Source organism: Paralichthys olivaceus, chromosome 2 (assembly GCF_024713975.1).
Source record: "Paralichthys olivaceus isolate ysfri-2021 chromosome 2, ASM2471397v2, whole genome shotgun sequence".
NCBI classification, from domain to species: domain Eukaryota; kingdom Metazoa; phylum Chordata; class Actinopteri; order Pleuronectiformes; family Paralichthyidae; genus Paralichthys; species Paralichthys olivaceus.
This window is the reverse complement of record NC_091094.1, coordinates 17,844,120-17,869,387: the sequence shown is the minus strand read 5'-3', so window position 1 is coordinate 17,869,387 and position 25,268 is coordinate 17,844,120. Positions and strand designations below refer to the sequence as shown.

At 42.4% G+C, this 25,268-nt stretch overlaps 4 protein-coding genes and 1 long non-coding RNA gene across 5 annotated transcripts; 2 read left to right on the top strand and 3 right to left on the bottom strand.

Annotated features, from left to right (window-relative positions):
• The first annotated feature begins 73 nt into the window (after positions 1-73).
• med20 (mediator complex subunit 20) lies at positions 74-2,208 on the top strand. Its single transcript, XM_020086940.2, has 4 exons — positions 74-224; positions 457-602; positions 1,274-1,527; positions 1,618-2,208. Exons 1-4 carry the CDS (start codon positions 211-213, stop codon positions 1,837-1,839), a joined length of 636 nt encoding a protein of 211 aa, XP_019942499.2. The 5' UTR covers positions 74-210; the 3' UTR covers positions 1,840-2,208.
• A 536-nt stretch (positions 2,209-2,744) lies between these two features.
• LOC138413832 (uncharacterized) lies at positions 2,745-5,045 on the bottom strand. Its single transcript, XR_011246230.1, has 2 exons — positions 4,845-5,045; positions 2,745-4,099 (listed from the first exon to the last, which is right to left on the bottom strand). It is a non-coding gene; the product is annotated as an uncharacterized lncRNA (long non-coding RNA).
• On the top strand, positions 3,992-12,061 carry usp49 (ubiquitin specific peptidase 49). Its single transcript, XM_020086780.2, has 7 exons — positions 3,992-4,132; positions 6,330-6,432; positions 6,950-8,424; positions 8,757-8,964; positions 9,629-9,737; positions 10,134-10,339; positions 10,426-12,061. Exons 3-7 carry the CDS (start codon positions 7,015-7,017, stop codon positions 10,527-10,529), a joined length of 2,037 nt encoding a protein of 678 aa, XP_019942339.1. The 5' UTR covers positions 3,992-4,132; positions 6,330-6,432; positions 6,950-7,014; the 3' UTR covers positions 10,530-12,061.
• Positions 12,062-12,983: 922 nt separating this feature from the next.
• Positions 12,984-19,502, bottom strand: tmcc2 (transmembrane and coiled-coil domain family 2). The gene is made up of 5 exons (XM_020086781.2): positions 19,358-19,502; positions 17,178-17,576; positions 16,266-16,882; positions 14,945-15,080; positions 12,984-14,206 (listed from the first exon to the last, which is right to left on the bottom strand). Exons 1-5 carry the CDS (start codon positions 19,358-19,360, stop codon positions 13,907-13,909), a joined length of 1,455 nt encoding a protein of 484 aa, XP_019942340.1. The 5' UTR covers positions 19,361-19,502; the 3' UTR covers positions 12,984-13,906.
• Positions 19,503-21,276: 1,774 nt separating this feature from the next.
• cdkn1a (cyclin dependent kinase inhibitor 1A) lies at positions 21,277-23,289 on the bottom strand. The gene is given in 5 exon segments (XM_020086501.2): positions 21,277-22,412; positions 22,507-22,639; positions 22,642-22,679; positions 22,714-22,960; positions 23,163-23,289. Coding segments are annotated over 5 exon segments (477 nt in total). The 5' UTR covers positions 23,166-23,289; the 3' UTR covers positions 21,277-22,356.
• Positions 23,290-25,268: the final 1,979 nt, after the last annotated feature.

Below are 25,268 nucleotides of genomic sequence, written 5' to 3'. Positions count from 1 at the left end.
AACGTCCGTCACCTAGCAAAAATAACAAGTTTGCATTTTTGTTAGTATTAAATGACTTTATTTTTGGAACTACATGGATTTAGTCAGTAGAGTTTGTTTAGTATATAATGGGTATTTCAAATAAATAAAATACGCTTATTTTAATTTGCCGGAAGCTCAACGTATAACCCGGAAGTAGTAAAAAGACTCGACTAGGGAGGCAAAACATCAATGGGAGTCACTTGGTGAGATTATGACTTTATGGTTTTAGATATATTGAAATCAAAAGAAGAAATGATATTTTCAACATGTTAAGTCTAATTTACACACGGCTCAATAATCTTCTGCCCCTCACCTCAGTCACTGTACATTATACTTGTATTCACTCGATGCTCTGGTGCAGCACTGATAACGTTACATGACGATGATGATGCTGATGTTCAAGTGTGTGTGTGTGCGTGTGTGTGTGTGTCACAGTGTGTGTCAGGTGCCTGTGGCGGAGGGGAAGAGTGTGCAGCAGACAGTGGACATCCTGCACAAGAAACTGGAGCAGCTGGGTGCAGTGAAGCAGGGCAGCTTCTGTGTGGACTGTGAGACCTACCATGCCACAGGAAATGTCAGCGGTAATATTTATTGACTCAATGCTTTGATGTGTATTGATGAGCGGTGCTGGACCACTGCAAAGACCAGTGGATAAAAATGTGCGTGTTGTATGGTGAATGCATGGCAGTTTTCCTCAAATCAACATGTCACCTATTAATTTGTTGCTTGATTTTGAATTTCTTATGCATTTTCACCGTCCCCATTTTTTTTTCAATCAATTTTGGTTACTCCTGTTTGTCATGCAGCTGCAGCCCTAATCACAGTAAAATTATACATTAAACATGGATGTTCCCAGTTATGGTATTTTACAGTCAAGTAATATTGGAATTTTTTTATGGACAATTTGTATAATGACACAATTTTCGACAGCCAAAGTGTTGTTCTGCATTGTTTATCCTGGAAAATAAAAGTTTTCATATCGGCAAACATAAACACAGATACAGATGTGACAGGCTCATATCAGCTGCTTTTAATTTGCAAATCAATAAATTGTTCGGGCTCTGTTTAAACGTTTATCTCACCTCATAGTTTCACAGCTTCGGTGCTTCTTATTTGACTAAAGTCAGTGTTATTTTTTAATAGAAAAGATCGAAACATCTGTCAGATGTGAAATAGATTTTCTTACAAAGTGGAAGAATTCAGTAATGTGACATGAGTAAATAAACCTTTTGTTCTCTTTCTGTTCTGTCAGGTCAGCCCACCAAGCTCTTATACGTGATGCACAACTCTGAAACTCCCCTGAGCTGCTTGGCTCTGTTTGAAGGTGGACCGTGCCTTGTAGCGGATGCAAACTTTGATGTCCTCATGGTGAAACTAAAAAGCCACTTCCAGAATGCCAAGGGGCACAAGGTGGAGTGTCGTGGTTCGAGATACCGCTACTGTGACTTTTTGATAAAAGTTGGTACTGTGACAATGAGCTCCAGTGCCAGAGGAATATCAGTAGAGGTATATTCTCTCATAGTTTCATCCTAATAGTGAGAGTGGAGACGTTACATCTTCCCACTGTGACTGTATTGACTTGCTGTGTCTTCACAGGTGGAGTACTGTCCCTGTGTGGTTCCAGGAGACTGCTGGAATCTCATGAAGGAGTTCATGCAGTCCTTTCTTGGTCCCAGCGTCGCTGAGCTGCCGTCTGTGTTTGTTGCCAAGCCTGAAGGCCTCTTCGCACCAGCTGACTGCGTCGACACCATGACTCAATACCTGGAGTTGTTTAACAAACTTCGTAAAATGCAAATGCCAGGAAGTAATGTGCGTTGAACTGTCACGTGTTTTTGGAGAGATTTTTTTATCTTTGTATTGATGTTGCTTTGATTCTGGTCCTATGGATATGAATGATATCTGGGTATTTTTGAAAGCCCAGGATTTTTTATTTCTATTTCTGGAGCCTCAATTGTGTTACACCCCCATTTGATGAAAACATATTGTATTAAAGAGACCAAGTAGAGAAAAGAAGCCAGAATTTGTGTTTCTGACTGTTAACACTGTGCTAATCCATAAACATACAATGATGAGGCACATATGAATATTTCAAATGTCTTAGTGGCTTTATTTCTCAAAAGCTTTAATGTGCTTTTCAATATCTGTAACATATGCAGCATTTTTAACATAAAGGGAAATGACGAATAATTATTTGTTTTGGTTTATCTCATTTGATTTCCTGAAGCAGGTAGCGACTATTGTCAAATAACAGGAAAAACATTGAAATATATACAAGGAGCCTATGTCAGTGTCTGAGAATCATAGAATGAATGACGCAATGTTACTGGGCACAGTTATGATGGATCTGATCGCTTCACATGACTCAATAAGCCACTTAGATAAGAACTGCTATCAACTGTGAATTACACAAGAATAACTGAATTCATTTTATTAATGAATATAGCCACCATTCATTTTGTTATTTACATTTCTGCTTCTCCTACAGTGACATATCCAAATGTGAATTTTGAAATATTAAATGAAAATGATCAACTTTGTATACACACCCATGCAGTCAGGAAGAGAAAATCAGGTAAAATAATACTTGTGCAAAAGGGTCATGGGATTTACGAGGTCTCTAAAAGACACAAAATAAAGAAAACCATTCACAAATATAACGTGTAAAATTTGAAAGGGACCATTATTCTGTGTTCTTCAGGAAAGAATCTGAATACTTAGGCAGGTCAAAATGTGCACTGTAAAAAAGCTTTATTTAAAATTGAGATGTATAAATACATGAAGAAAATGACAGGCACAAACATATAGGCCCACAAGAGTTGATGTCCATTAGTGCTGATTAAAAACTCTGAATGTTTGTTCTCTTTATTTGGTTAAATGCAACACAACAGGTTTAACATGACAGATGTTACAACAATGGGAGATGAGACAGAAGGAGAGTCAATACATTAGATTTGAGTGTGAGAGAGATGGCATTAGGTTGTGTAGAATTCTAATAAGATCTGCATTAAGCATCACTACATATGTATTAGGTATTTATTCAACAATTTCTTATTCTTACTGAATAGGTAATTTATTCTTGACAAACCCTTAATAAGCAGCTAGTTAGTCTTGAGGTTAAGTTGCTGATATATAGTATGGATCAAAGTAGACTCCTAATACATTGTCGCAATATGTTGCTACTCTGTCTCAATTGGTAGTATATTAAGACAGTGTATAAGGAGTCTATAGCCTCTTTATTTTGACCCATACTAAATACTAATAACTTACGATCATGGCCAACTAGTGGCCTTCTAAGGATTTACCAAGAATAAACCAGTTGTTAAGCAAAAATAAGAATGTGTTCAATTAAGACATTAATTAATACATGTATGCAGATGCTTAATAAAAACCTTACTAAGCACTAATAGATATCCTTATTAGTTATGTGTAAATGACTTATATTTTATCCTAAACTGAAGTGTTACCCTAATTTTTTTCAACTTAGTAATTACATATGTATAGATCACTTTAGTGCTTTATTGTTACATGAACAGATATACAAAGATGTTGTCAGGATCGTCTGTAATTTAAGAGGATATAACAAAATAAACTGAGGGAAGTGTGAGACTATGTCTCCTCTCAGCAGCCTCGTGTTGGATTAATACTTGGCACTGGTGTCTCTGTGTTCATTGAATCTCAGTATTTGCAGTAATGGAGGCTTCGAACATAAGACAGCATGGACCCCACAGACGATCAATGCTGTGCTTAGAAGCTCCACATCCTCAGATGCATTAACCAGATTAGCACAAAGCAGCTGACTCTCTCTAACGCGTGGGCTTTCGGGGACACCAGGGTCGGAAGCTTGGGGGCAGCTGTCCTCTCTGCCCGGAGTTTCAGGGTCCGGCCTCGGATACTGCTCCATGTGGCTGCGGTGGGTGGACGGTGGGTCGGACGGTCCATCCTGCTGCCTGTTGTTCAGCCGCTCCGCCAATGAGAGGCCGACTGCCTCTCAGTCCCGGTCCAATGAGAGCGGCCGGGTCTGGACCCAGATCGGGAGTTGGGTTGTTCAATCTGAGCGGAGGACAACAAGCAGCTCGCCCTGAGTGAACCGGATGGATGGATGTTAGCGATGGTAACGTTATCCAGCTGTTTTTTTATTACATTATCAGATGTTAGAAATGTTCCAGCGCCGCACACGGAGGCCCGGTGGCGACGTGACGTCCCACTCCCTTAACCGGCTTTCTGCGGTGAATGTCACCGGGGAGTTTGAGAACGATTAACGGCGCAGCGAGCTAGCGAGCTAAGCCGCGCATCGTTAGTCAACGTTAGCGACCAACAACCACCGACAGGTTAACTTCGATTGTCCCCAGCGAACGCGTTAGCCGCGCAGCTAACGTTAGCCACTAGCTTACAACATAAATATTGGCTGCTCGGTTCCGGGAGAACCGTGTGTGTTTGAACAAAGTGCGGTATTCTGTGACTAGCGGCAGAAGGCTCGGTGCCCTGTGCCCGAGCCGCTGGGGCTAGCAGTTAGCAGCGGTAGCTAACTTATCGGCTGCTGCTCAGCCTCAGAGCAACAAAGTTGTCGGGTGTTCGCGGAGAGTGGCTCCGTGACTGCTCTTTGTTCTGTGTTAACATGGTGCTGGGAGAGTAGCTTAGCATGGCGACAAGAGCCAGGCAGCCCGAGACACACAACAGGCTTTAACCCGTCAGTGAGGAGGTTACAACAGTGATTAACATTTCCAGACGCGTTAATACACCGTTAACACGCAGCGGCAGTAGCACAGCATAGCGTGGCGAGATTTACATGCGTGACTAACTACAAACCAGTGGCGTCGACTTACAAGTTGTTTGTGTGTTTTTTTCGTCTTGAGGTTAGTTTTCAAAGTAGTGGATGATTCACACAAAGGAGAAAACAATAAACAGGAGGAAGGAAGTGTGCAGCACAGCGCTGGTTCTGGCGAGGGAGACAATTACATGAATTAACCACATCAGTTAAATGGACAGGCAGCAGCTCTCCTCATGTCAATATCTCTGCAGCTACATGAGCATCCAACCAAGTGCAAACCAGCAGCATCAGACCCAACATGTGATTCAGTTACTGAAGTTACAGTTGTGTTTACTTGGAAAGCAATAATCATATTCTGCATATTTAGATTGTGATGTTTACATGATCTGCAGGAGTTATACATGTGAACTCGCTTGTGTCCCAGTCAAGATGCTTCTTCAGATATAAAAGAGGACCAGTGTGAGGTTTCAGGTATTTCACCTCTGGTTTTCTTTTTTACGTGTTTAGAGTGGAAACCTTCCATCAGTCAGTTAAAGCTGATTAAGCCTCTTGGATCAGACACAACAAGGAAATCCAGTTACCTACGTACACGTGTTCTACTCCTGTAGATACCGTGACCTGGATGTGATGTTTTCATGACTTGCTAAAAGATTTCATTCATATTCCTGTTTGCATGTTGCAGAGCGTAGTCTGATTATCACATCTATTATTTTGGTCACTGCTTTGGACTGTGTGATAGAACATAATCAATCATGAACGCAGTGTAATTTTCATCAATAGCAATATAAAAAAAGTCCAGTATATATCTAGAATGTGACTAAGATCAGAATACTCCACATATATTCATCTGATTGTTGCTTATTCTGAGTCCGACCTTATTCCAGCAAAGGTGTTGACATGGCGGTGTCTTATTTAGACTCTTAATCGGGTTAGTATCAGAATATTGTGAGAGGATCATGTTATCAATGAACATTATAATTATCACCAGCATATGTATGAATCAGTTTCTTAGTAACCATATTATTTTTAATTTGTACTTTAACATCTGCTTATGATTTTCTGCCAAATAGTAGGTAGAGTTTAATTGTGGAGCTCAATGTTGCATACAATATGTGCCACCCACCTCAAAATCGCTGGCAAGGAGTAACTACTACCACATGTAAACACATAATGGTTCACATTCATCAAGTGTTTTAGTTTTATGCTTCTCTAGAGTCGAAAGTAAAATCACAGTGAACAGTGACACTCAATCTTGTGTAGATGTTTTGCAGCCATGCTCAGTTTTCAGGGTCTTGAATTCTTTTAATAACTGTTTACATTATTATTGTGTTTGTGAATATTAGAAAATAAAAAATAGAAAATTAGGAGAAGTTCACAAAATATAAGCCTTTGGATTTCAAAAACCTAAACATAATGTTGGGTGTCCTTTCATGTCCTTCAAATGGAGAAATGGAAAATCACCACTTGTCTCCCAATTTACCCAAAAAACAGTTTGTAAAATAGAAAAAGGTTTTGATACAACGTTGTCCTAATCTTGCAGAACTTTCCCGTTGTGGCTGGTGGTGACCGTGGTCATGGGTGATGAAGCAGAATAATGCTGTTGAGTTCTCTACAGAAACCTGATCAAGCAAGCTACATTTACAGTAAGTTTGTCTTTTTAATTTTCTTTCAATGTCATTGTTCCCTTTAGAATTTTAGAGCTGATCTTTCTATTAACCTTGTGAATTAATATTTGTGTCCCTGGATAAATGCCCTGTTGCTTCTTAGGCAACAATAAAGTTAAAAATAACACAACGCTGTGTGAGAATCAGCAGGAGGAGCCTCTCTCCTGCCTGCAGACTGTGCGTACGCTTGTGAGTGTGTCTGCTCATTTCTGTGGCTCTTCAGACACAAACTGACAATCACATATTTTGAGTTAATGATTGATGGATTCTTTTTGTGAATCCGGGTCGTTTCGGTCCACTTTAAGCCCAATGACCTGGCTGTGCGGCAGGTGAACTGCTGCAAAATGTTCGTAGCAGAAACCCAAAATATTTATACATAACAGTGTTTTTAGGTTTATTAATTTTACCAGTTCAGACTGATAAAAATGTCAAGAACACCTTAATAACTGTAGATCTTAAACTTTCTTTCTTGTCTTTCCCTGTAACTGTATCACAGAATGAGTTGCTGCTTGGCTACAGGACGTGTGTCCTATCACTGAGGCCACATGTGTATCTGGAGAGATGGATCGTTGTAAGCACGTGGGACGCCTTCGTCTCGGCCACGATCACTCTATCCTTAATCCACAGAAATGGCACTGTGTGGACTGCAGCACCACAGATTCAGTGTGGGCCTGCCTCAAGTGCTCCCACGTGGCATGTGGACGTTTCATGGAGGAGCACTCGCTCAAACACTTTCAGGAGTCACACCACCCACTGGCTATGGAGGTACGTGAGCTGGATGTCTTCTGCTTTGCCTGTGGAGACTATGTACTCAATGATAACGCAGAGGGAGACCTCAAGCTCCTCAGAGGGGCACTCTCTACTGTCCGGAGCCCAGGTAGACGCTCGCTGCGTTCCTCGACCGGGGGAGAGTGCACCACCTGGGTTAGGGAAGGTGGGCCACAACCTGCAATGCAGCTGGCCCTGCGTCACAGGAGGAAAGCACTGCTTGGAAAGATGTTCCGGATGTGGATCAGCAAAAATCAGGAGCTGCAAAATCATCGCCAGGAGAAACTCGAAGAAGCTAGGAGACAAAAGAAAGAGGTCAAAAGGAGACTCATGGAAGAGCTTGGCAATGTACCTCCCAGAAAGAGTGCTAGGCTTCTTACTCAGGCGCCACGTTCAATGATCACACTCATTCCACGCAAATTTCGCGACCCTCCAGAACGCCTACCTCCTCCCCCCAAGAAGCCTTCTATTCTAACCCTGTCCCGCAAGGCTCCTCAGAATGGCAGAGCTGCCAAACTGAGGAGATACTACTCCACACATGCGGTTACCCGTCGGAGACCTGCTCCAGGTGTCACTGGTCTGCGCAACTTGGGGAACACATGCTACATGAACTCAATATTGCAAGTGCTGAGCCACCTGCAGAAATTCAGGGAGTGTTTTCTTACTTTGGACCTGTGTGAGACTGAGGAGCTGCTGGCCAAGACCAATCACTCCCAGGGGATGAAGGGGGTCACAGGAGGAGGTGTAGTCAGCAGTGGGAACTCAGAACTGTCAGGATCCCCCCTTGGACGCATGGGGAAGGCAAGCAGCTGGAATTTGCCTATTGGCAAAAAAGAAAGCTCTCCACCTTCCCAGCGGGCCGCAGAGTTGGTCCAGCCCAAGGAGCCTCGGTGCTCCACCCGCCAGCAGATGTCTCTGTGCCATGAGTTGCATACACTTTTCAGGGTCATGTGGTCAGGCCGGTGGTCTTTGGTATCTCCCTTCGCCATGCTGCACTCCGTGTGGAACCTCATCCCTGCTTTCCGGGGGTATGACCAGCAGGACGCCCAGGAGTTCCTGTGTGAGCTGCTGGACAAGGTGCAGCAGGAGCTGGACACAGAGGGGTCCAAACGTAGGATAGTTATTCCCATCACCAAGAGGAAGCTGTCCAAGCAAGTGCTAAAGGTCCTGAACACCATCTTTCATGGGCAGCTACTCAGCCAGGTGAGACGGCCATCACGCCAGACACTGAGCCAAAAGGAAATATTAACAAAACATGGATAAACTCAGTCATTGTGTATGTATTCATACAATTTATACCAAATGTCTACTAAAATGGATTATTTATCCACCATCACAACTATAATAAACTTCACTCTGATTTCTAAGCAATATTTTTTAGGATGATGTATTGCTACTATATAGCATTATAAAATATTCGAATACCAGGATATTTTTCTTATTGTTTGAGTTTATGTGATGCTCTCAAATCTAATCATTAACAAACTTTCTGATCTGACTTTCTTTGCTTCTTCCTGTGTCTTTTTATGTTTCAGGTGACGTGTCTGTCCTGTAAGCACAAGTCTAACACAGTTGAGCCATTCTGGGACCTGTCTTTGGAATTTCCAGAGCGATATCACAGCGTAGACAAAGGCTCAGGCTCGACAGCTTACCAGCGCAGCTGCACCCTCACCGAGATGCTGTCCAAGTTTACAGAGATGGAGGCTCTTGAAGGCAGCATCTACGCCTGCAACCACTGCAACAGTCAGTACAATGTTTCACACTGCGACACAAAAGACAGCACGTTCTGGAAACATGTTACTTCTGTTGACATTTTAATTTTGTCTCTTGTTTTTATTGTTTTTGCCAAATCCTGCTGACAACAAACAACCCAGTGAACAGGGCAAAAAACCGATTTTGATTATTCAAACTGACGGTTTTAAATTAGTCTGAATACAGGTTTCTTGATAATGGGATGTGTCTAAATGTTGTTCTAAGTAAATGGGCTTTTTACTGCAAAAAAACACCAGTGATATTCAAAAACCTATTTTCAAGAATTCAAATAACATTTGATTCGTAAGGATTCTGCATTTTGACATTTGTTCAGTTTTGACTCAGTGCCTCAGCCACTATTCTTCTTCTTCTTCTTCTTCTTCTTCTTCTTCTTCTTCTGTCCATTTCTTCATCCAGCAGCAGCTGAGGATAATCACTTGTTGGTGATGAGTGTTATCCCACTTGTTGAAAGAAAAAAAAAACAAAGCTGGGAGCCTTTGTGAAAGACATAAACATGTCTCTTTACTTGTTTGCAAAGCCTGATAAATCGTGAGAGTGTGCCACCTCGACACGAAAGCCCCGCCTCTTATAAATGATGTGCATTTGAAGTCTTCTTTGGATTAATTTATCATCTTGTTGTTTCATGGTTTGCCAGAAAGAAGAAGGAAATCATCCCACAAACCCTTAGTTCTGTCAGAGGCACGTAAGCAGCTTCTGATCTACCGCTTACCTCAGGTTCTACGGCTGCACCTCAAACGCTTCAGGCAAGTTTTTCTACCCCTGGTTTTCTATAACTATAATTAAATAGCTTCATTATTTAAACCAGTTTGAGAAAGTGTTATTAATTATTTTGGTCTCTTCCAGAGTAGGTTATTGTTGTAACCAGACTGATTAGGATTTTTTGAGGCAGATGCTGACACAGATATTAGGGGTTAAAGAATTTCTGATACTCTTAAGATTTCAGTATCAAACCCTCATAGCAGAGAAATGTAGTTGAGATTTGATATTCTACAGTTTATCCATAAACCATATTATACTTAACTACTCTATAAATAAAATGAATAAAACACCAATCTATAGAACTTGAGTTTTTATATAAACTAACATAAATGAGTCTTAATGAATCCTTGTGACAATAACTCGTCCCTGTTGTACGGCAGATGGTCAGGGCGGAACCATAGGGAGAAAATCGGCGTCCATGTGGCCTTCGACCAGGTTCTGAACATCAAACCATACTGCTGCACTGGCTCAGGTCACTCCGTCCACAGAGGAGGTTACACCTACGATCTGTCTGCTGTAGTCATGCATCATGGTAAAGGCTTCGGCTCAGGGCACTACACCGCATACTGCTACAACACAGAAGGAGGTGAGGAATGACGAGAAGACGTTTGTCACACCAGTGTCCGATGTCCCAGTGTTCTGTTTTAACCTGTTTTGTGTTTTTATCCTCAGGCTTTTGGGTCCACTGTAATGACTCTGAGATGAAGGTTTGCAGTGTGGAGGAAGTGTGCAACACTCAGGCCTATATTCTCTTCTATACCCAGAGGTCTGCCTAGGTACCTCTCGCTGTGATGTCGACCTGCACGTGGCAACTTAGAGCTGCATTTATGAAAATGTCCTCTTACTCATCCCTACTTTCCCAGATGTCATTTAACAATCACCTTAAAACGAGTTACTAAAAAAAGATAGCAATGAGGGCAGTAGGACAAACACAATCATGAGCCAAGGTGAAAATGTTAGCAGCATAATCCATGTGAGGAATAATGGTACATACGATAAAATATTACATTTCCCTGGAAAGATTTGGATCCTGTTTTATTCCTAATAAATAAATCAAAAACCTTTTCATAAATGCAGCGACAGGTTTCTCCAACTGTGGGACCAACATATTGGTTTATGGCCTGAAGACTGTGGGAGCAGCTCCGACTCTGTCCTGCTGAACACTGAGTTGTGTGTCTGTGTTTTTAAAAACAATCAGGCTCATGTCTGTTGAGTCTGGAAACAACCAGACACTCAGACAGCATTTTACATCCAGAGGCAACACACATTCTGGGGTCTAGAGCATTTTCTCACTATGTCAACAACGTGCATTTTATTAGAACTGATCATTTGATCTTGATGCACTAAATATTATGGGATACATCTTTCAACATCATCGCATAGTGCCACTTGAATAGAGGAAACTAAAGTCCAGACTCTGTGCTGCCTCACGTTCAGCTTTTTTAATTAATGTGAAATGTCAGTTAGGAAAATGTTTTAATACTCATCATGTTGGTTATTTCACCATGTCCTCTCCTCAATCGTACTGCTGTGATTGGATACTGTGTCTGAGGCCCGAGGCCTCGTAGGCGCTCTCAGTGAAACAGGAATTGTTTTTTTTTGTTTTCAGTTTGTTTTGTAGTCATTCTATGTCTCACTTCCACGGAAAATAAAATGTATGAGCTTCAGACACTTGATTGAAGATGAGCAATGGAAAGCTGCACTTTTGAGGAGGGGCTATCACTGTTGGTCCTATCTGTGATTGTTCATCTTTTAGCTCCTGTAACTTCTTTACAAATGGCAGCTCCCCCCTGTGGTTCAACAGTTAGACGAGTCTGAGCCCAGGTCGGAGACACTGCGCCTGTGTGTTAACTGCAGGACCTGGAATGGAGTGGGCGGACTGATACTGAAGAATGTGTTTCTGGGAGATTTGGGGGGGTACCCTTTTGAGTTGAGCACCTGAAAGCAATATATTGTACATCTTGCATCTTGATAGGAAATTAAGATCAAATCAGGAATTCTGCTTGTTATACAATGTTTTTTTCTACTCTGCTGTTTCTATCAAGGTCTTTAGAATTTGCTAGGTAATCAAGAAAAACTGTTGTGTTTGATACGAGTCAAATGCAAATGACGTTTGTGAACTCGATGTAAAAGTTGGAACAATCTAATGACGATGAATGTCTTACTTTTTAGCGGTCAGGTGTGGCCATGCCACTGGCTCTGATCCCCTTGAGTTCTGTCTTGTACTGTAAGAATACCTGTCATAAATGTAATGGTCATATGGGTTTTGCCTGACAGTAATTATTAAAAAAGACAAAACAAATTTGAATCTTTTAGTCATGTGTTCATTTCAGAGTAAAGGTTTCTCTAAAACATTAAAGAGTTTTGTATGTAGCCTCATTCAATCATCAAAGTGTCTGCACTATAAAGTTACATTCATGATCCATGTCTGTGCAGTCAGGAACAATTTGTCATCTATTCACATAGTTAGCACTATAACAGAGACAAATACAGTTAAGTACATCTGAAATAATCCACAGGATTAGTAGACGGATCCACATCTGATCTGAGGTCTCCTCTTAACTGCTTCTGTAATGCTTTCTTAAAGATTTGAAAACCTTGAATGAATGTAATCTAGTCCAGACAAAGAAGCTGCTGGTATTAGATGTCAATCATCTGAGGATTATTTCTCTTCTCTGCACTGAACTTGCGTCTTATTCCCATATTCACTGACAAGGTTTCTCTAATCAGTGCAATGTAAAGCACAAAGTATTGATTTGAGGATTTCATCGAAGTCTGAAGGACTGATGACATCACGTCCTGCAGATTCATGTAATGTTTTAAACATATTTTATCCATTATCGGTGATTTTTACCTCTTCCAAGGAGGTTATCTTTTCATCTGCTTGTTAATTAGCAGGATTGCTTTGAAACTATCATTTCAGCACCACTTTCTAAGTGGTACTCTTAGGGCACTCTTTATAAGGTCCAAGATTTAAACAAGTGCTTTATTAAAAGGTAAATAAATGCTTTACTTTTACAAATCTCAACCTGGCAAGCCAGACGTTGTTCTTATTAAGAGTTTATAAATGGTGTTCAGAGAATTAACTATTAACTATAAAACATTATTTACAGCTTTTAAATAATATGCATTATAAAGTCTACGATTTTATTATTTTACCCTAAAATAATTCAAATAAAAAAGGTCCCGTCTCAGTTAAGAATGATAAGTCAATCTATTCACCATCTGCCTAATATATGAAATCATTTATTTCTTAAAGTGTTTAATAAAACAGCAATAATTGTTTTTTGCAAACTGGATATAAACTCTGATACATCGAGACATGCCAGTTAATTTGACACTGTGGAGAGAAGCAGTTCTGCAATAGTGGTGATGAAACAGCATCTGTGGACATAATAACAGTTTTAACCTAGTAGAATTATTGTGCTGAACGTCTGTAGATACCAGTGGTTATTGTTATTTTTTTCAAAACTGCTCATTCAAGAAAAAAAGAAACAAAACGCGTCTAAAAGCAAACACCAGACCAGAATGTGAAAGGAACCAGTAAGTGACACCGAATACAAAATATCTGCACTGTCTTCTTACGACAAAATGTTCAGTGTGTTATAGAAGATTCATTTAGTCGTCTATGACCTGTTAACTCATGCCAGCTAAATGCATTTCAGTGCACATACTCGACATGCATGAGCACATGACATTCATGAAAAACAACCTGTTCCTCTCAAATATACCAGCTTCAACATGAAGGTTACATGATTTTACAGTCATCATAAGTTGCTCTATAGTCTTATTAATTCATATTTCATAAATAATCAAAAAAGACGACCCAAAGACGTCTTGCAGGAGTTTTGGTGACAGCAATGCAATCGATGACGGATCATCATCAGATTAGATTTGGACGAGATGAGATGATGTCCTCAGTCTTTTTTATTTTCTCTGTAAACACCTGTCGACACACTGTCCTCATCCTGTCCTCATCTGTAAAAGTGCCATGTTTTGCCCTCAGATCCTCCCACTTTAAAGGTCAAAGGGGACGAGTGCAGCAGCTCTTATCTCATTTCAGTCTCTGAATCCTTAAGTGGTGGTGACAGAGCTGGAACCAGCATGAGACTCTGGATGCTCAGGTCCCCTCTGTGAGTCTCTGGCAGGGCGCTCAGCTGGGCAGCAGCCACGGCTCTACAAAGTCCCACTGCTTCCAAAGGACGAACAGCAGCAGCGTCAGCAGCACGGTGGTGGCCACCCGGGCTCGGGTCTTCATCAGTGGGGTGATGAAGTTGGCCAGCGTGGAGACGAAGACCAGCAGGACGGCCATGAGCGCCAGGATGACATTGATGAGCTTTCCCAGCAGAGCTCGGGCGTTGGCGTTCTCCACTCCCTCCAGCTGGACGACCTGCTGCTGCTGCTGCTGCAGCTCCAGCTTGGTGATGCGGGTCAGGCACGACTCCACGGCCTCCTGCACAAAGAGTAACACAACATGGGATCTAATTCCTCAACAGCTTGTAAAAACAACTTTTTTTATTCATATTTCTGCTGAGATATTTTAATAATCGCTTGATTGTTAGTCAGGGTCAACCGAATATAATCCAGTATTGATGAAGCACATTGGCTCTGGAGGTAGAGAGGGTCATCCCTAAGGTACCTGGTTCGATCCCCATGCAGCTTCTCCAGTCTGCATTCCAAAGTGCCACTGGGCAAGATACTGAACGCCAATATTCCCCCTGATGGTTATATCGGAAAAATGATAGAAAAAGCGCTATTATAGGAGTGCTGTGTGAATGTGTGTGTGAAAGGTTAAATGTAGCTTGTACTGTAAAATGCAATTAGATCATCAAGTCCTTCAACCGACAGTGGGTTCATTAGTCTTAGAATACTCTCAGGTACGTTGTTAAGGACCATCCTCATCAGCCATTTTGCAAACCTGTCCATCCTGACCATGGCTGTTTACAGAACAGAACATTACGTAACAATGGCTCATACTCATAGACTGTATGGACGACATGACGGCTCTCCAAAGGTGAAGCTAAGGCTGATTGTCGTTTACCTCCTCCCCTTGATGACCCAGTGACCATCCACTCCAGGACTCTGTGACATCAGTTTTAGGTGCAGTTCCAGGTTCGACATTAAACAAGTCCTACCACATCCAACCCACACAGTGATGCTGGATGTGGTCAGAGGTGAAACAGAGTTTTACCTGGATGTCTCTCGCTCTCTCGTACGACTGGTAGGCCACTTTCTCCTCCATGCTGGCGAGCTCCTGTTTGAGGTTGGTCATCTCATTCTGGTGCAGCTCTGTCAAGTCATTGAGCTGCTCCTCAAGTCGCTCGTACCTGAGTGAATAGGGCAAAAAAAAAAAAAATCAAACTTGAACTCTTCTCTTAAGTCATATGACTCCTGCGCATCCAAAGCCTGATACAATATATTCCTCTGTCCTAGAAGCCAAAAACAACTGTTTTTTTCCAGAATTACACAACAAGGGAAACCCCATTCAATTTCACTGTGTATCTGGGAACGGATCCAAATTTTTTGTGTGTGGGGACATTTGAAATTTTCACAGATTCAGATCAGACATACTTGTTCAGAGGACTGATGATTATGAGGGTGGGCAATTTGGTGCAGATCAAAACAAAAATCCAGACGTAGTGAATTTAAGTGTGGGGGAGGTATGTACTCTACTGAGTGCCATTAGAGTTTATTTTTAATTGATCCTATATCTCCTGCTGCTACATCACCACATGTGTTTGCTCCGGTTTTAGGAACATCTGCCTAAAACTACAGTGCTCAGCATTGAACATATTTTTAAACAGTAGTTGGAAAAAAGTACATTTACTTTGACACTGTACTTAAACACATTTTTCATGCATCTGTACTTAACTATTTAGGTACTCTTCAGTTTTATTCCCATAACTATGACAGCAAATATCTGTATTTTCTACTTTACTACATTTTTAAATTACGTTCCATGTTCACATTGTTTTTTTTAAATGTTCTCATGGTAATCAATAACGAGAGGGGAATTTGTCTATTGATCCAATCAGAGTGGGCAGGTAACATTAGACCCCGCCTCTTGCAGAAGTAGCATCACTGGTGAAGAAGAAGCAACACTGAGACTCAGAGGTAATGATGTAGTAAACCGTAGCATTAGGGAAAAGGCAATACTATGTAAGTACTTTTACTTACTTATACTTAATGTAGAAGTGTTGATGTGGTATGTATACTACTTTAGTCTGTTTATTTGTACTTTTACTTAGTAAAATGTTTTTGTACTTCCTCCACCACTGTATTTAGATATATATTTGTGACTTATTGTTAGATTCGCACATTCATTACAGACAAACTGACGTCCTGTGAGATTGAGTAATGCACTGCTGGTTTCAGTCTCTGCTTAGGAAACAATCCCCATATCACAACTATAGGATATTGTTGTCCTTGTCCTTGAAGTGAACAACACTGAGAGGACTGATTAAACCTGAGGTCATATTGAGTTTCTCTGCCAGTGTTCTGAGTATCTCTACCTGTATCTCTCCTCTTGCAGGCACTGTGTCATGTAGGAGTAGTCGCTCTGCAGCTGGCCCTTCATGTCCTCGATGGTGTCCTCCATGTGCGCCTGACAGCCTTTGATTTCCTGCAGGCCCTCGAGCAGAGTGTCCCAGGAGCTGTGCATGTGATGGTGGTGGTGGTGCCCGTCTAGCCTGGGACTCCCCATTGTTGGTCCTAATATGCCCCCTCCTCCTCCTCCTCCCCCGGCCCCACCAGAATTACTGCACGCGCCCGAGCCAGACGTGGCGCTGGAGCACTCGTCGTCACTTCCGTACTTTGGGCTGGAGACCAGAGTGGCACTTCCACTCAGCGCCCGGGGTGTTGGGGTGTCTTCAGAATGGCCCCCGTCCTCGAGAGTGTCTTTCAGGTGAGCAATGTTATCTGCGCTGCCAAACTTGTTCCTGATGAGACTGGCAAACTCTCTGGGCTTGGAGACCACGGCTGTGTGAGTAAGGGCAGAAACGCCACCTTTGACTCCTTCAACGACACCACCTCCAAAACCACTGATCCCAGCACGAACGTTGGCTCCCACGTCCTTCAGTCCCTGCTGCATGTCCCGCAGGACATCCTTAGGCTGCCGGGCGGGTCCGTTCTGTACAGAGGGAAGAGAAATGAGGAAGCAGAGAAGAGGAGGATCTCAAAGGTGGGAGAGAGGGGATTAGGTTTAAGGGAGAGAACTGTAGGAAGATAGAAGAGGAGAGCACCTGGACACATCTGTCCTCACAAATATAGAACACTGTTTGTGTCAGTTATGAGATAATTATTACAGACAGAGTAGAGAAACATCACACACGCACACACACACACACACACACGCACGCGCGCATGCACGCACGCACACACACACGCACACACACAAACACACAAACATACACACACTCACTTACTTGTTCTATCTCCTTTAGCTTCTTGTGATAGTGCTCTAGTTTCTTGTGCAAGTGTGCGATGGTCTGTGCCGACTTCTGGTTCTTCTTCTCAAACACCTGTTTGATCCTGGACGCCTGCTGTTTGTCAGCGTTGTGGGCCAACTTCAGGTACTCAGCCACGTTGTCGTCACGGGCCTCCTGCTCCACGCGGATCTGTTCGGTGACCTTCAGGATCTTCTGCTGCAGGTGCTCCAGAGCGGCGCGTGTTCGCTGCGGCTCGGCGGCCACTGAACCCTCTGCACCTCCAGCTGCGACCCCGGACGCTGACACCCCTGCTCCCTCTGCACTGATGTTGCTGTCTGAGCCCCCATGGCTGGTGGTAGAGGGTAGGCCGAGTGTTGCCACCTCACTCTTGTCCAGCTGAGGGGATGAGAGGGCAGGGGGATGTAATGAAGGGTGAGTAGAGCACTACTACATTAGATTTGAAGGTTCTCAGTCATCCAGGTCATGGTATCTTCAGGAGTTTTACATGTGCAAATAGGCAACTGGACTTTCTTGTATTTCCTGAGGATGTTTCACCTCTCAGGGGACTCTGGGGACCACAACCCCCAAATAGTTGGCCAGAGGGTTTATCACGTTGACTCTCAAGATGCCAGTCTAACACAACAATTCATACTCACAATTTAAAGTCTCCAATCAACCTAACCTCAATCTAAACGCCTTGGGACTGTGAGAGGAAGTCAGAGTAAATGGCGAAAACCCAAGCTGACATGGAGGGAACATGCAAACTCCACACAGGGAGACCCCCACCCAAACCAGGATCCTCTGTGAGTCAACAGTGCAACAACCATTACTATTACAACTGGTGACTCAATTACACAAAGCCAACCAAGCCTGTACTGATACATTTACTCAATACACTGTACTCAAGACAAAATGTGAAGATTTTGAGTATTATTATGTGTATTTTGTTTAAAAATCCAGTGTCAACTCAACCTTTGAAGGAATATCATTGAATGATGCTATAACAGATAAACTGCTGCAATGACTGAAGATTGTAGAGTGAACCAAGTGAACACATTTGCAATTCATTAGTTTCTATTACCTCTACCTGGAGAGTATTTTAAAAGATTTAAAAGAAGTATACATACTGCTCAACATGAAATGAGAGTATTTAAAGCTTCTTGTTTGAAGTCTCTGTTTCTGGTGGTAATGCCAGTGAATGCTATGGTGGAGGCATCTGAGAGTAAACAGAAAGGCCCACATGCATTGTGCACAGAACAAACAAGCAACTAACTATTTTATTTGGAAAATGCATGATTGTTTATGAGGTAAAAATCATACAACATGGTATATTTCAAACAACTCTGGCACGTAACAAGTGCCTTTTTGATGATGATGCTGAGATGCAGACCCTGCTCTATGTGTATGTGTTTCACAACAGATGGTGGGATAGTTAATGACCCTGTGCCTGACGTCAAAACACTGTAATCAGACCCTGCAAACATGAGCTCAGGCCGACATGACACAGAATGTCTCGTAGCGCTGCTCTAATTTCTCTGGACAGGACGGTGCAGGGATTCATCTGTATTCTATTTGCTTGATGGTGTGAGATGAGCACAAGCTCCCTGTGCTGTTAGGAATCAACCAGGGTGTTTGTGTGTGTGTATGTGTGTGTTTAACATAGTAGGTTTCAATCGCAGTGTAATGGTAAGAAAAACAGACGACTGCAGTCCCTGCTGGTGAAACATTTCCCGATCTAGTCAGAGAAAGTGAGATGCTGATGCGGTAGCTAAGCGATGGCTGATAAGAGGAGGGGATGCTGAGTCCAGCCATGGTGAAAACAGCACAACAAAAACAACACAGAGGAGCGGACATCAATAGCTGCAATGATGCTCACATCTACTAACATCGTTTAATGATCATAATAATGATTACTAAAGCAAGCAGGGTGATGTCCTGTGATGATTTAAAGCTCCTGGAGGTTGGGAGGGATGCAGGGCTGTGATGAGGAGGACGGAGATGGCAGACTGTCTATGGCATGAAAACAGGAGGACAGGAGTGTTCCCGTACCTTCCTCGGGCGGCAGGAGACACACACTGTGACGTGAGGGATGGCCGATGGACGTCAACAAGCGTGGATGTGAACACACGAGGATGAGACACAAGAAGCACAGCGATAGATTAAATTAGGAACGTTACCATTACTGCTTTAATCCAATTTTTGCAGTGCCATTGCAAGTCTGTTTTTCGAGGCCCATCCTCCTCCTCCTCCTCCTCCTCCCCCTGTGCTCACCGAGGAGGAGCTCCCCCCTCCTCAAATATCTTCACCCTCAGCCGTTGTCAGGCTGGCTATCACCTCTCTGGATCCTAATGCTCCATTGTTAATGCCATCGATAACTGCAGCCTCCCCTCTCCCGCTCTCTAACGCTGTGATCTAGTTCTCCCCCTCTCGCTCGCTCTCTCTCCCTCTCCCTCTTTTGTGTCATATGCTCCCTCCGCCTCTCTCCGCTCTACTCTCTCTCTCTCTCTCTCTCTCTCTCTTTCAGTCTAAATACAAATGCTGAATGTCCTGCCCTACAATGGATGTGGGAGCTGAGGGACAGATGATGGAGGGAAATGGGCGGGGGGATGGGAGAGATTGGCGCAGGCGTGCAGGTGCCTCTGTGCTGCTGAGGCCAGCAGAGGAGAGAGAGAGAGAGAGAGAGAGATGAGGGAGGAGGGTGTTGCAGGGCTTGTGGCAGGGCCTGCTCTGGGCCCTTCATCCCCTACGAACACACACAGCCTGATGTGCTGCTGCAGTCATGTGCGGCTAATGTGCTCAGTGAGTGTCTGAGCAGTGACTCACTCTTCAATTTCTTTCACATCTCACAAAGAAGGAAACCGTGTTGTAGCACAACAATAGAACAAGTGATATAAATGAGAAACACTCACAGTTACACTTCATGTTCTTCAAATCTGAAATAAAGCCCATAACAAAAAGGGGAAATCAGCCACTTTCATCCGTTTTAAATATAATTCACTCAAAATTAGGTTCTCTGGGAAGAAGCCAGTTATTACCACTGGTTACAAAATCGTTCTACTTTCTGTTATTTTAAAAATCTAACAAGACAAGTTGTCAGATTCATTTTTACAGCACAAGTGAGACAACGTGACGTTACTCTCACACTTGGTTGTTGCCCTGTGGTGTTTAAACTGTGTCTCAGACCTGTATACACTGAACACCAGCTGTAGAAGAAGTAAGTACAAGAGAACTAGAAAATAAAACTAACGTGCAATGTGAACACAATATATACAGTGTAAATAAAAACCTGAGTGACATATATATAAAGTTCATGTGGTGGACTCTGAGCAGAGCTACAGCCCAACAGCTGCAGGAAGAAGTGACCTGTGATATCTCTTAGAAATTAGAAATAGTCTAAAGTAAATAAAGGATATCTCCTCCCCATCAATTAATTTCTGCCTGTTACAAGTTTTTTTTCTCTCTCTCTACTGTCGCTCACTATGGGAACTGTCATGTTTCTTTTTCATATTGTCAGGTCTCAACTTTAATATGTAAAGTGCCTGTAAAGTGTAAAGTGAGATAATGCCATGATTTGGCTCCAAAATCGAATTTAATAAAATTAAGAAATATTATTTTGTATAAACTAAAAATGAGCTCCTACCTTTATGTGTCAGATAAATGTCCGTTTGTCAACAGATTACACAAAGACTACTGAACGGACCTCAACAAAGCTTGGTAGGAGGATGGGACGAGGATAAATATTTATCCATTCAAATTAAGGGGGGATCTGAGCAAGGCAGCAGATCAGATTATTTTTTTCATTTTCTTTAACATTTGGACAAGGGCCTTTTTGTTATTACAAGGAGAAAAAGAACCAAAAGCAAAGATGACAAGGCAGTAAAGACATTCACAAGAAATTTTACTTTCAGCCTTTTATTGTAATTTTGGATTCTCATAAAAATTTTAAACAAAAACTTAATTAACTCAAAGGCAAAATATCTGACAATAAATAAGGATAAATCTTTTTCATTTGTAGCTTTAACATAAAACAATATGTAGGACCTGTGCACAAGTCTAAAAACAGAAGTGCGTTCATTGTTCAGAGTAATGCTGATAATTGTGTAGACTTTTGTTTTTAATTGTGTCAAACATTTCAAAGCTGTCAAAGGATTAGCGTTACAGTAACCTTGATTGATACCCCATTCAGATTATCCATAGCAGCAGGATTTTCCAACATTTGACATAAATGTCATGTAGGAAAAAAAGAGTATTTGTTTTGAGGCAAATATTGTTCTGATATATATAAAACTAAATAATACCTAAATATAAGTGTTCATCAGACATTGTGAACTACATTAATCTGGTGCTGTACACATGTCAGAGTCTGGACAGAGCACTTGTGGACACACACTTTGAAAATCAATCAGCATATAGTGGAAGGAAGAGGACGTGATGGCACTTCTGTCTTTGTATCATCTTAGCAAAGCGACTGCGTGCACAGGATGTCATTATTCTTCAAGCATTTTCCTCGGTGTACATGATGGTAGAAAAACAAATCCCGATTGAACACTTGGATATATAAAAGTATAATACACTTTGGACGGGAGGTAAAAGACTCCTGGTCCTCATAATACACATCAAGAAATTGTAGAACAGTGGATTCAAAAAAAGGAGCCAAAGGGCTTCATCCATTCTCTAGTTTTCAATCATTCCCTAAATTCATTATGACACTAAATGATGTTGACCCACATAACATCCTTTTCAAGTGTGTACAGTGATATGCTCAGTCATCACGTCTTCGCTGTTCTAGAGGCTCACATTTCCTCTGAAACTGAGACGTGACTATGTTTTACAGCCCTGTGGAATGTAGACTAGGACATGTCAGTCTGCACTTTGGCATCCCCTTGATCCAAATGAGTATAAATCCACTATTTCTAGAGATTATGGTCAATCTTCTCCACTCAAATGTCCCCTACCTACAACTGGGAAAAACACCAACCACCCCGGAGAGAATACAGTACCCCAATTTAATCTGATAGTGATCATGTGTAGCTGAGGTCCCTTCTGTTTTCATGGCGATTCACTGGGTTCAGGACGTCCCGGTGAGTGACAGTGCGGCGTCTGTGCAGAACGTACTATTCCTGAGTTTAGTCTGTGTAGTTCTCGGAAATAATGGAATATTACACTGCATTGAAATTCACTCGCCAGATTTGTGCGGCATCCAAACCACTCTTCGTTTAGTCTGGTAGAAATCTGTTGGAATGAAGAAACAGGGTATTCAGCTCATGCAAAAACTACCAGAAATGACATATATAGAAATCCACTGTTGCAGTATTTAAAAATGTACCTGTGAGGTTGGTCTGTTTCCTCTTGGCCCCTGCTTTCTCTATTTTCTCTGGTGATTTCTCAAAGTTCTTCAGATTGAGTGCACACCTGTTTGGCAAACTCGGGACGTTCTCCTTGTCATTCTGCAGTGGCTGCAACCTTGCTCTCTTGGTCGCTTCTTTTGCCTTTGGTGACCTCTGACCTTCTGTTTGACCCACATCCACCATACAGGACCTGTAGAGCATGGGCACCTTAGTACCTGGGATGGCCTTCCACTGGAAATCGCTGCTCTCTAGGGGCTTGTTGGACATGAAGTCGAAACCCCAGCGGCGTGAGGCCTCCTCCAGGTCTTTCCTCAACGCTGCCTGGTAATCCACCTGCAGCTGCTCTCGGTCCAAGGCTCCGAACAGGTTTCGTCGAGCGGAGCCCTTAACTGTGGAGCTCAGGATGCACTTGTGAGCTGCCATGATTCTACACTGCAGGACACAGAGGAAATCACAAATTACTTTCCTGTCAATTGACATATCGTTGCTGCTTTACTTCGTAGACCCTTAATGATAGAATAGTTTTGCACAAATAAAAGATACAATGATTCCTCTGAAATGATCTCAAATGAATAAATGATTCTTCACACAAGTAAAATCTTTTTCTAAAGAAGTTAAGTTAAGTTAAGCTCACCATGATTGAACCTGGTCCTCCGTGAAGACTAGAGAGCTGTGTCTCATACTATTGTTACAGAGGAACTCTTTATAGCAACAGAGAGGGCAGCACCCTCTAACGTGACTCACTGGTAACATGCCTGAACATAATCTCACACAGACATGTAGGGACAAGTCTTCAGCACGGAACACTCCCTGCAGGCACACAGAGCCAGCACTGGGTGGCAGTGTCAAACCATCCCAGAACACAACAAGCCTTCTAGCAACTGATCAGGAGTATCTGATCACTAAAAAAAATCAAATGATAGACTTATAAATCTATTGATCAGATCAGTGTTTTCCATTTTCTTTGACTAACTGTTTGGGGAAGTTCCCTGTGAGAAGAGAACTACAGGAAGGAATCAGCAGAATCAGTCGTTATGTGTGTGTGGGAAGGGTTGGGCAGGATTCCCACGTCAGGGAACAATCTACAGAAACCAGTCCACCCTCATCATCCTGCTGGAGAGGTCACACTAATGAAGGCTTGCTAACGCTGATTAGATTTATATTGTATTTTATTAACGGTTCCAGTTAGACAGATGGAAGTGAACATGAGTTTATTAAATATAATATATAATAATAAGATGTTCACCAACTACAGCCAGGCTCATGGACTTCAGTTTGTCCTATAGACTCTAGGTCATGTGATGGGGCGTTTTTTTTTTTTTGATCAAAGGATACATTGTACATTATTATAATTGGATGTTATTATTATATATTACTTTAGGGGAATTCTAATTTTATGAAAGGAATCAAGAAAATGTAGTTTTCAAGGCTTGTGGCGGGAGAGCGAGTCATGCACAAGGGGTGTGTGGTAGGGGGGTGGACACCAGCTCCTCGGTTCAGGAGGAGGAGGGAGAGGAGGAGGGAGAGGAGGAGACCCAGACCCTGCCCAGTTTACTACACCGCTCCACGTGAGGCTGCAGCTCGTGTCCAGGAGTCAAACTGGGGCTGTCACTGTCTGCAGCCTGCACCATAGAACGTGTTTATCTGAGTGTGTGTGGAAAACACACACTCAGATAAAAGTAGATCAGCAAGAAATCTATAAGAGATGTTTGATTTCAAGGCCTGATGGATACATCAGAGCCTGGAAAATGAATTAAAAGGGAAATGATCCAATGGGATTTCAGGTTATTTTGGTTCTGGAAGTTATGAGTTATGAAAACATGTCATCTATAAGGCTGGAGATAAACCAGGCCCACAGTGTGTGTAGACATTTATCTCTTTATAAGAGTTACTTATAAGCTAACAAAACCCATTATAAACTCATTACATGAAGAAAAAAAAACATCAATAAGTATGATTTCATAATTGTACTCACATTATCAGGTGTCTTCAGCCCAGTTGAAGTTTTTCTTGTGTCAGATTTGTTGTTAAGGTTCCTCTGTGAAGTTTTAAATGTCACACTTTCACAACAGCTTTGTTATAAATATAAAAACCACCACCCTGAGGCTGCTGTTATTCAATCCTGTCTCCTCTCGATTATCACACCTAACACAACCTTACACTGAGCTTCTCCTCTTCCTTGATCAAGTCTCCAAGTGTTTTTCACAGGCATGGATAACGGGCTAAACTTTTATGAACTCCGGTGGGCGGGGCTGCGGCTGTCCTGTGCGGGGGGGGGGGGACTCTAGGCCCCACACACGTGGATTTTTCCCCGGGAAGGAAAAGAGCACACGTGACGGTCGTCTCTGAGGTCTGTAGTAGTAAGGAGGAGGAAATTCCAGCGTCATGTCGACCCGGCCCAGCCCAGGCTCCGTGCGTCTCAGTGCGCACATCAGAAGATCCCACCTCTGCAAAGAGCTTGTTCTTTTTTCAGTCAGTCTTGCAGTGCCTGTTCTGAACATGCTAGTTTTCTAGTCCTGTGTCAATGCTCCGGAGCCACTTCAGAAGTATTCCTTGTCATTAGTTTCCTCAAACAGTTCTACATTATACTCTCATTTCATTGTTTGTGTGCTGGACGTTGTGTGCAGAGATTTTTATAAGCAGCCTATGGTGCAGAGTGAAGTCAGAAAACTTTGTGTTTATCCTACCTGGTTTATCTGCAGGGAAGATTTTACAGTCAATATACTATAACAAGATGAAA

What these genes read in the sequence shown, in the direction of transcription:
- usp49 (XM_020086780.2), top strand. Translation starts at nt 7,015, where the DNA reads ATGGATCGTTGTAAGCACGTGGGACGCCTTCGTCTCGGCCACGATCAC. An exon ending in ATGGGCAGCTACTCAGCCAG is followed by an intron (nt 8,425 to 8,756) that starts GTGAGACGGCCA and finishes TTTATGTTTCAG; the next exon opens with GTGACGTGTCTGTCCTGTAA. An exon ending in CTGCTACAACACAGAAGGAG is followed by an intron (nt 10,340 to 10,425) that starts GTGAGGAATGAC and finishes TTTTATCCTCAG; the next exon opens with GCTTTTGGGTCCACTGTAAT.
- med20 (XM_020086940.2), top strand. An exon ending in TGCCACAGGAAATGTCAGCG is followed by an intron (nt 603 to 1,273) that starts GTAATATTTATT and finishes CTGTTCTGTCAG; the next exon opens with GTCAGCCCACCAAGCTCTTA. An exon ending in CCAGAGGAATATCAGTAGAG is followed by an intron (nt 1,528 to 1,617) that starts GTATATTCTCTC and finishes GTGTCTTCACAG; the next exon opens with GTGGAGTACTGTCCCTGTGT.
- tmcc2 (XM_020086781.2), bottom strand. An exon ending in CTGCAAGAGGAGAGATACAG is followed by an intron (nt 15,081 to 16,265) that starts GTAGAGATACTC and finishes CTATTCACTCAG; the next exon opens with GTACGAGCGACTTGAGGAGC. An exon ending in AGAGAGCGAGAGACATCCAG is followed by an intron (nt 14,207 to 14,944) that starts GTAAAACTCTGT and finishes CTCTTTGTGCAG; the next exon opens with GAGGCCGTGGAGTCGTGCCT.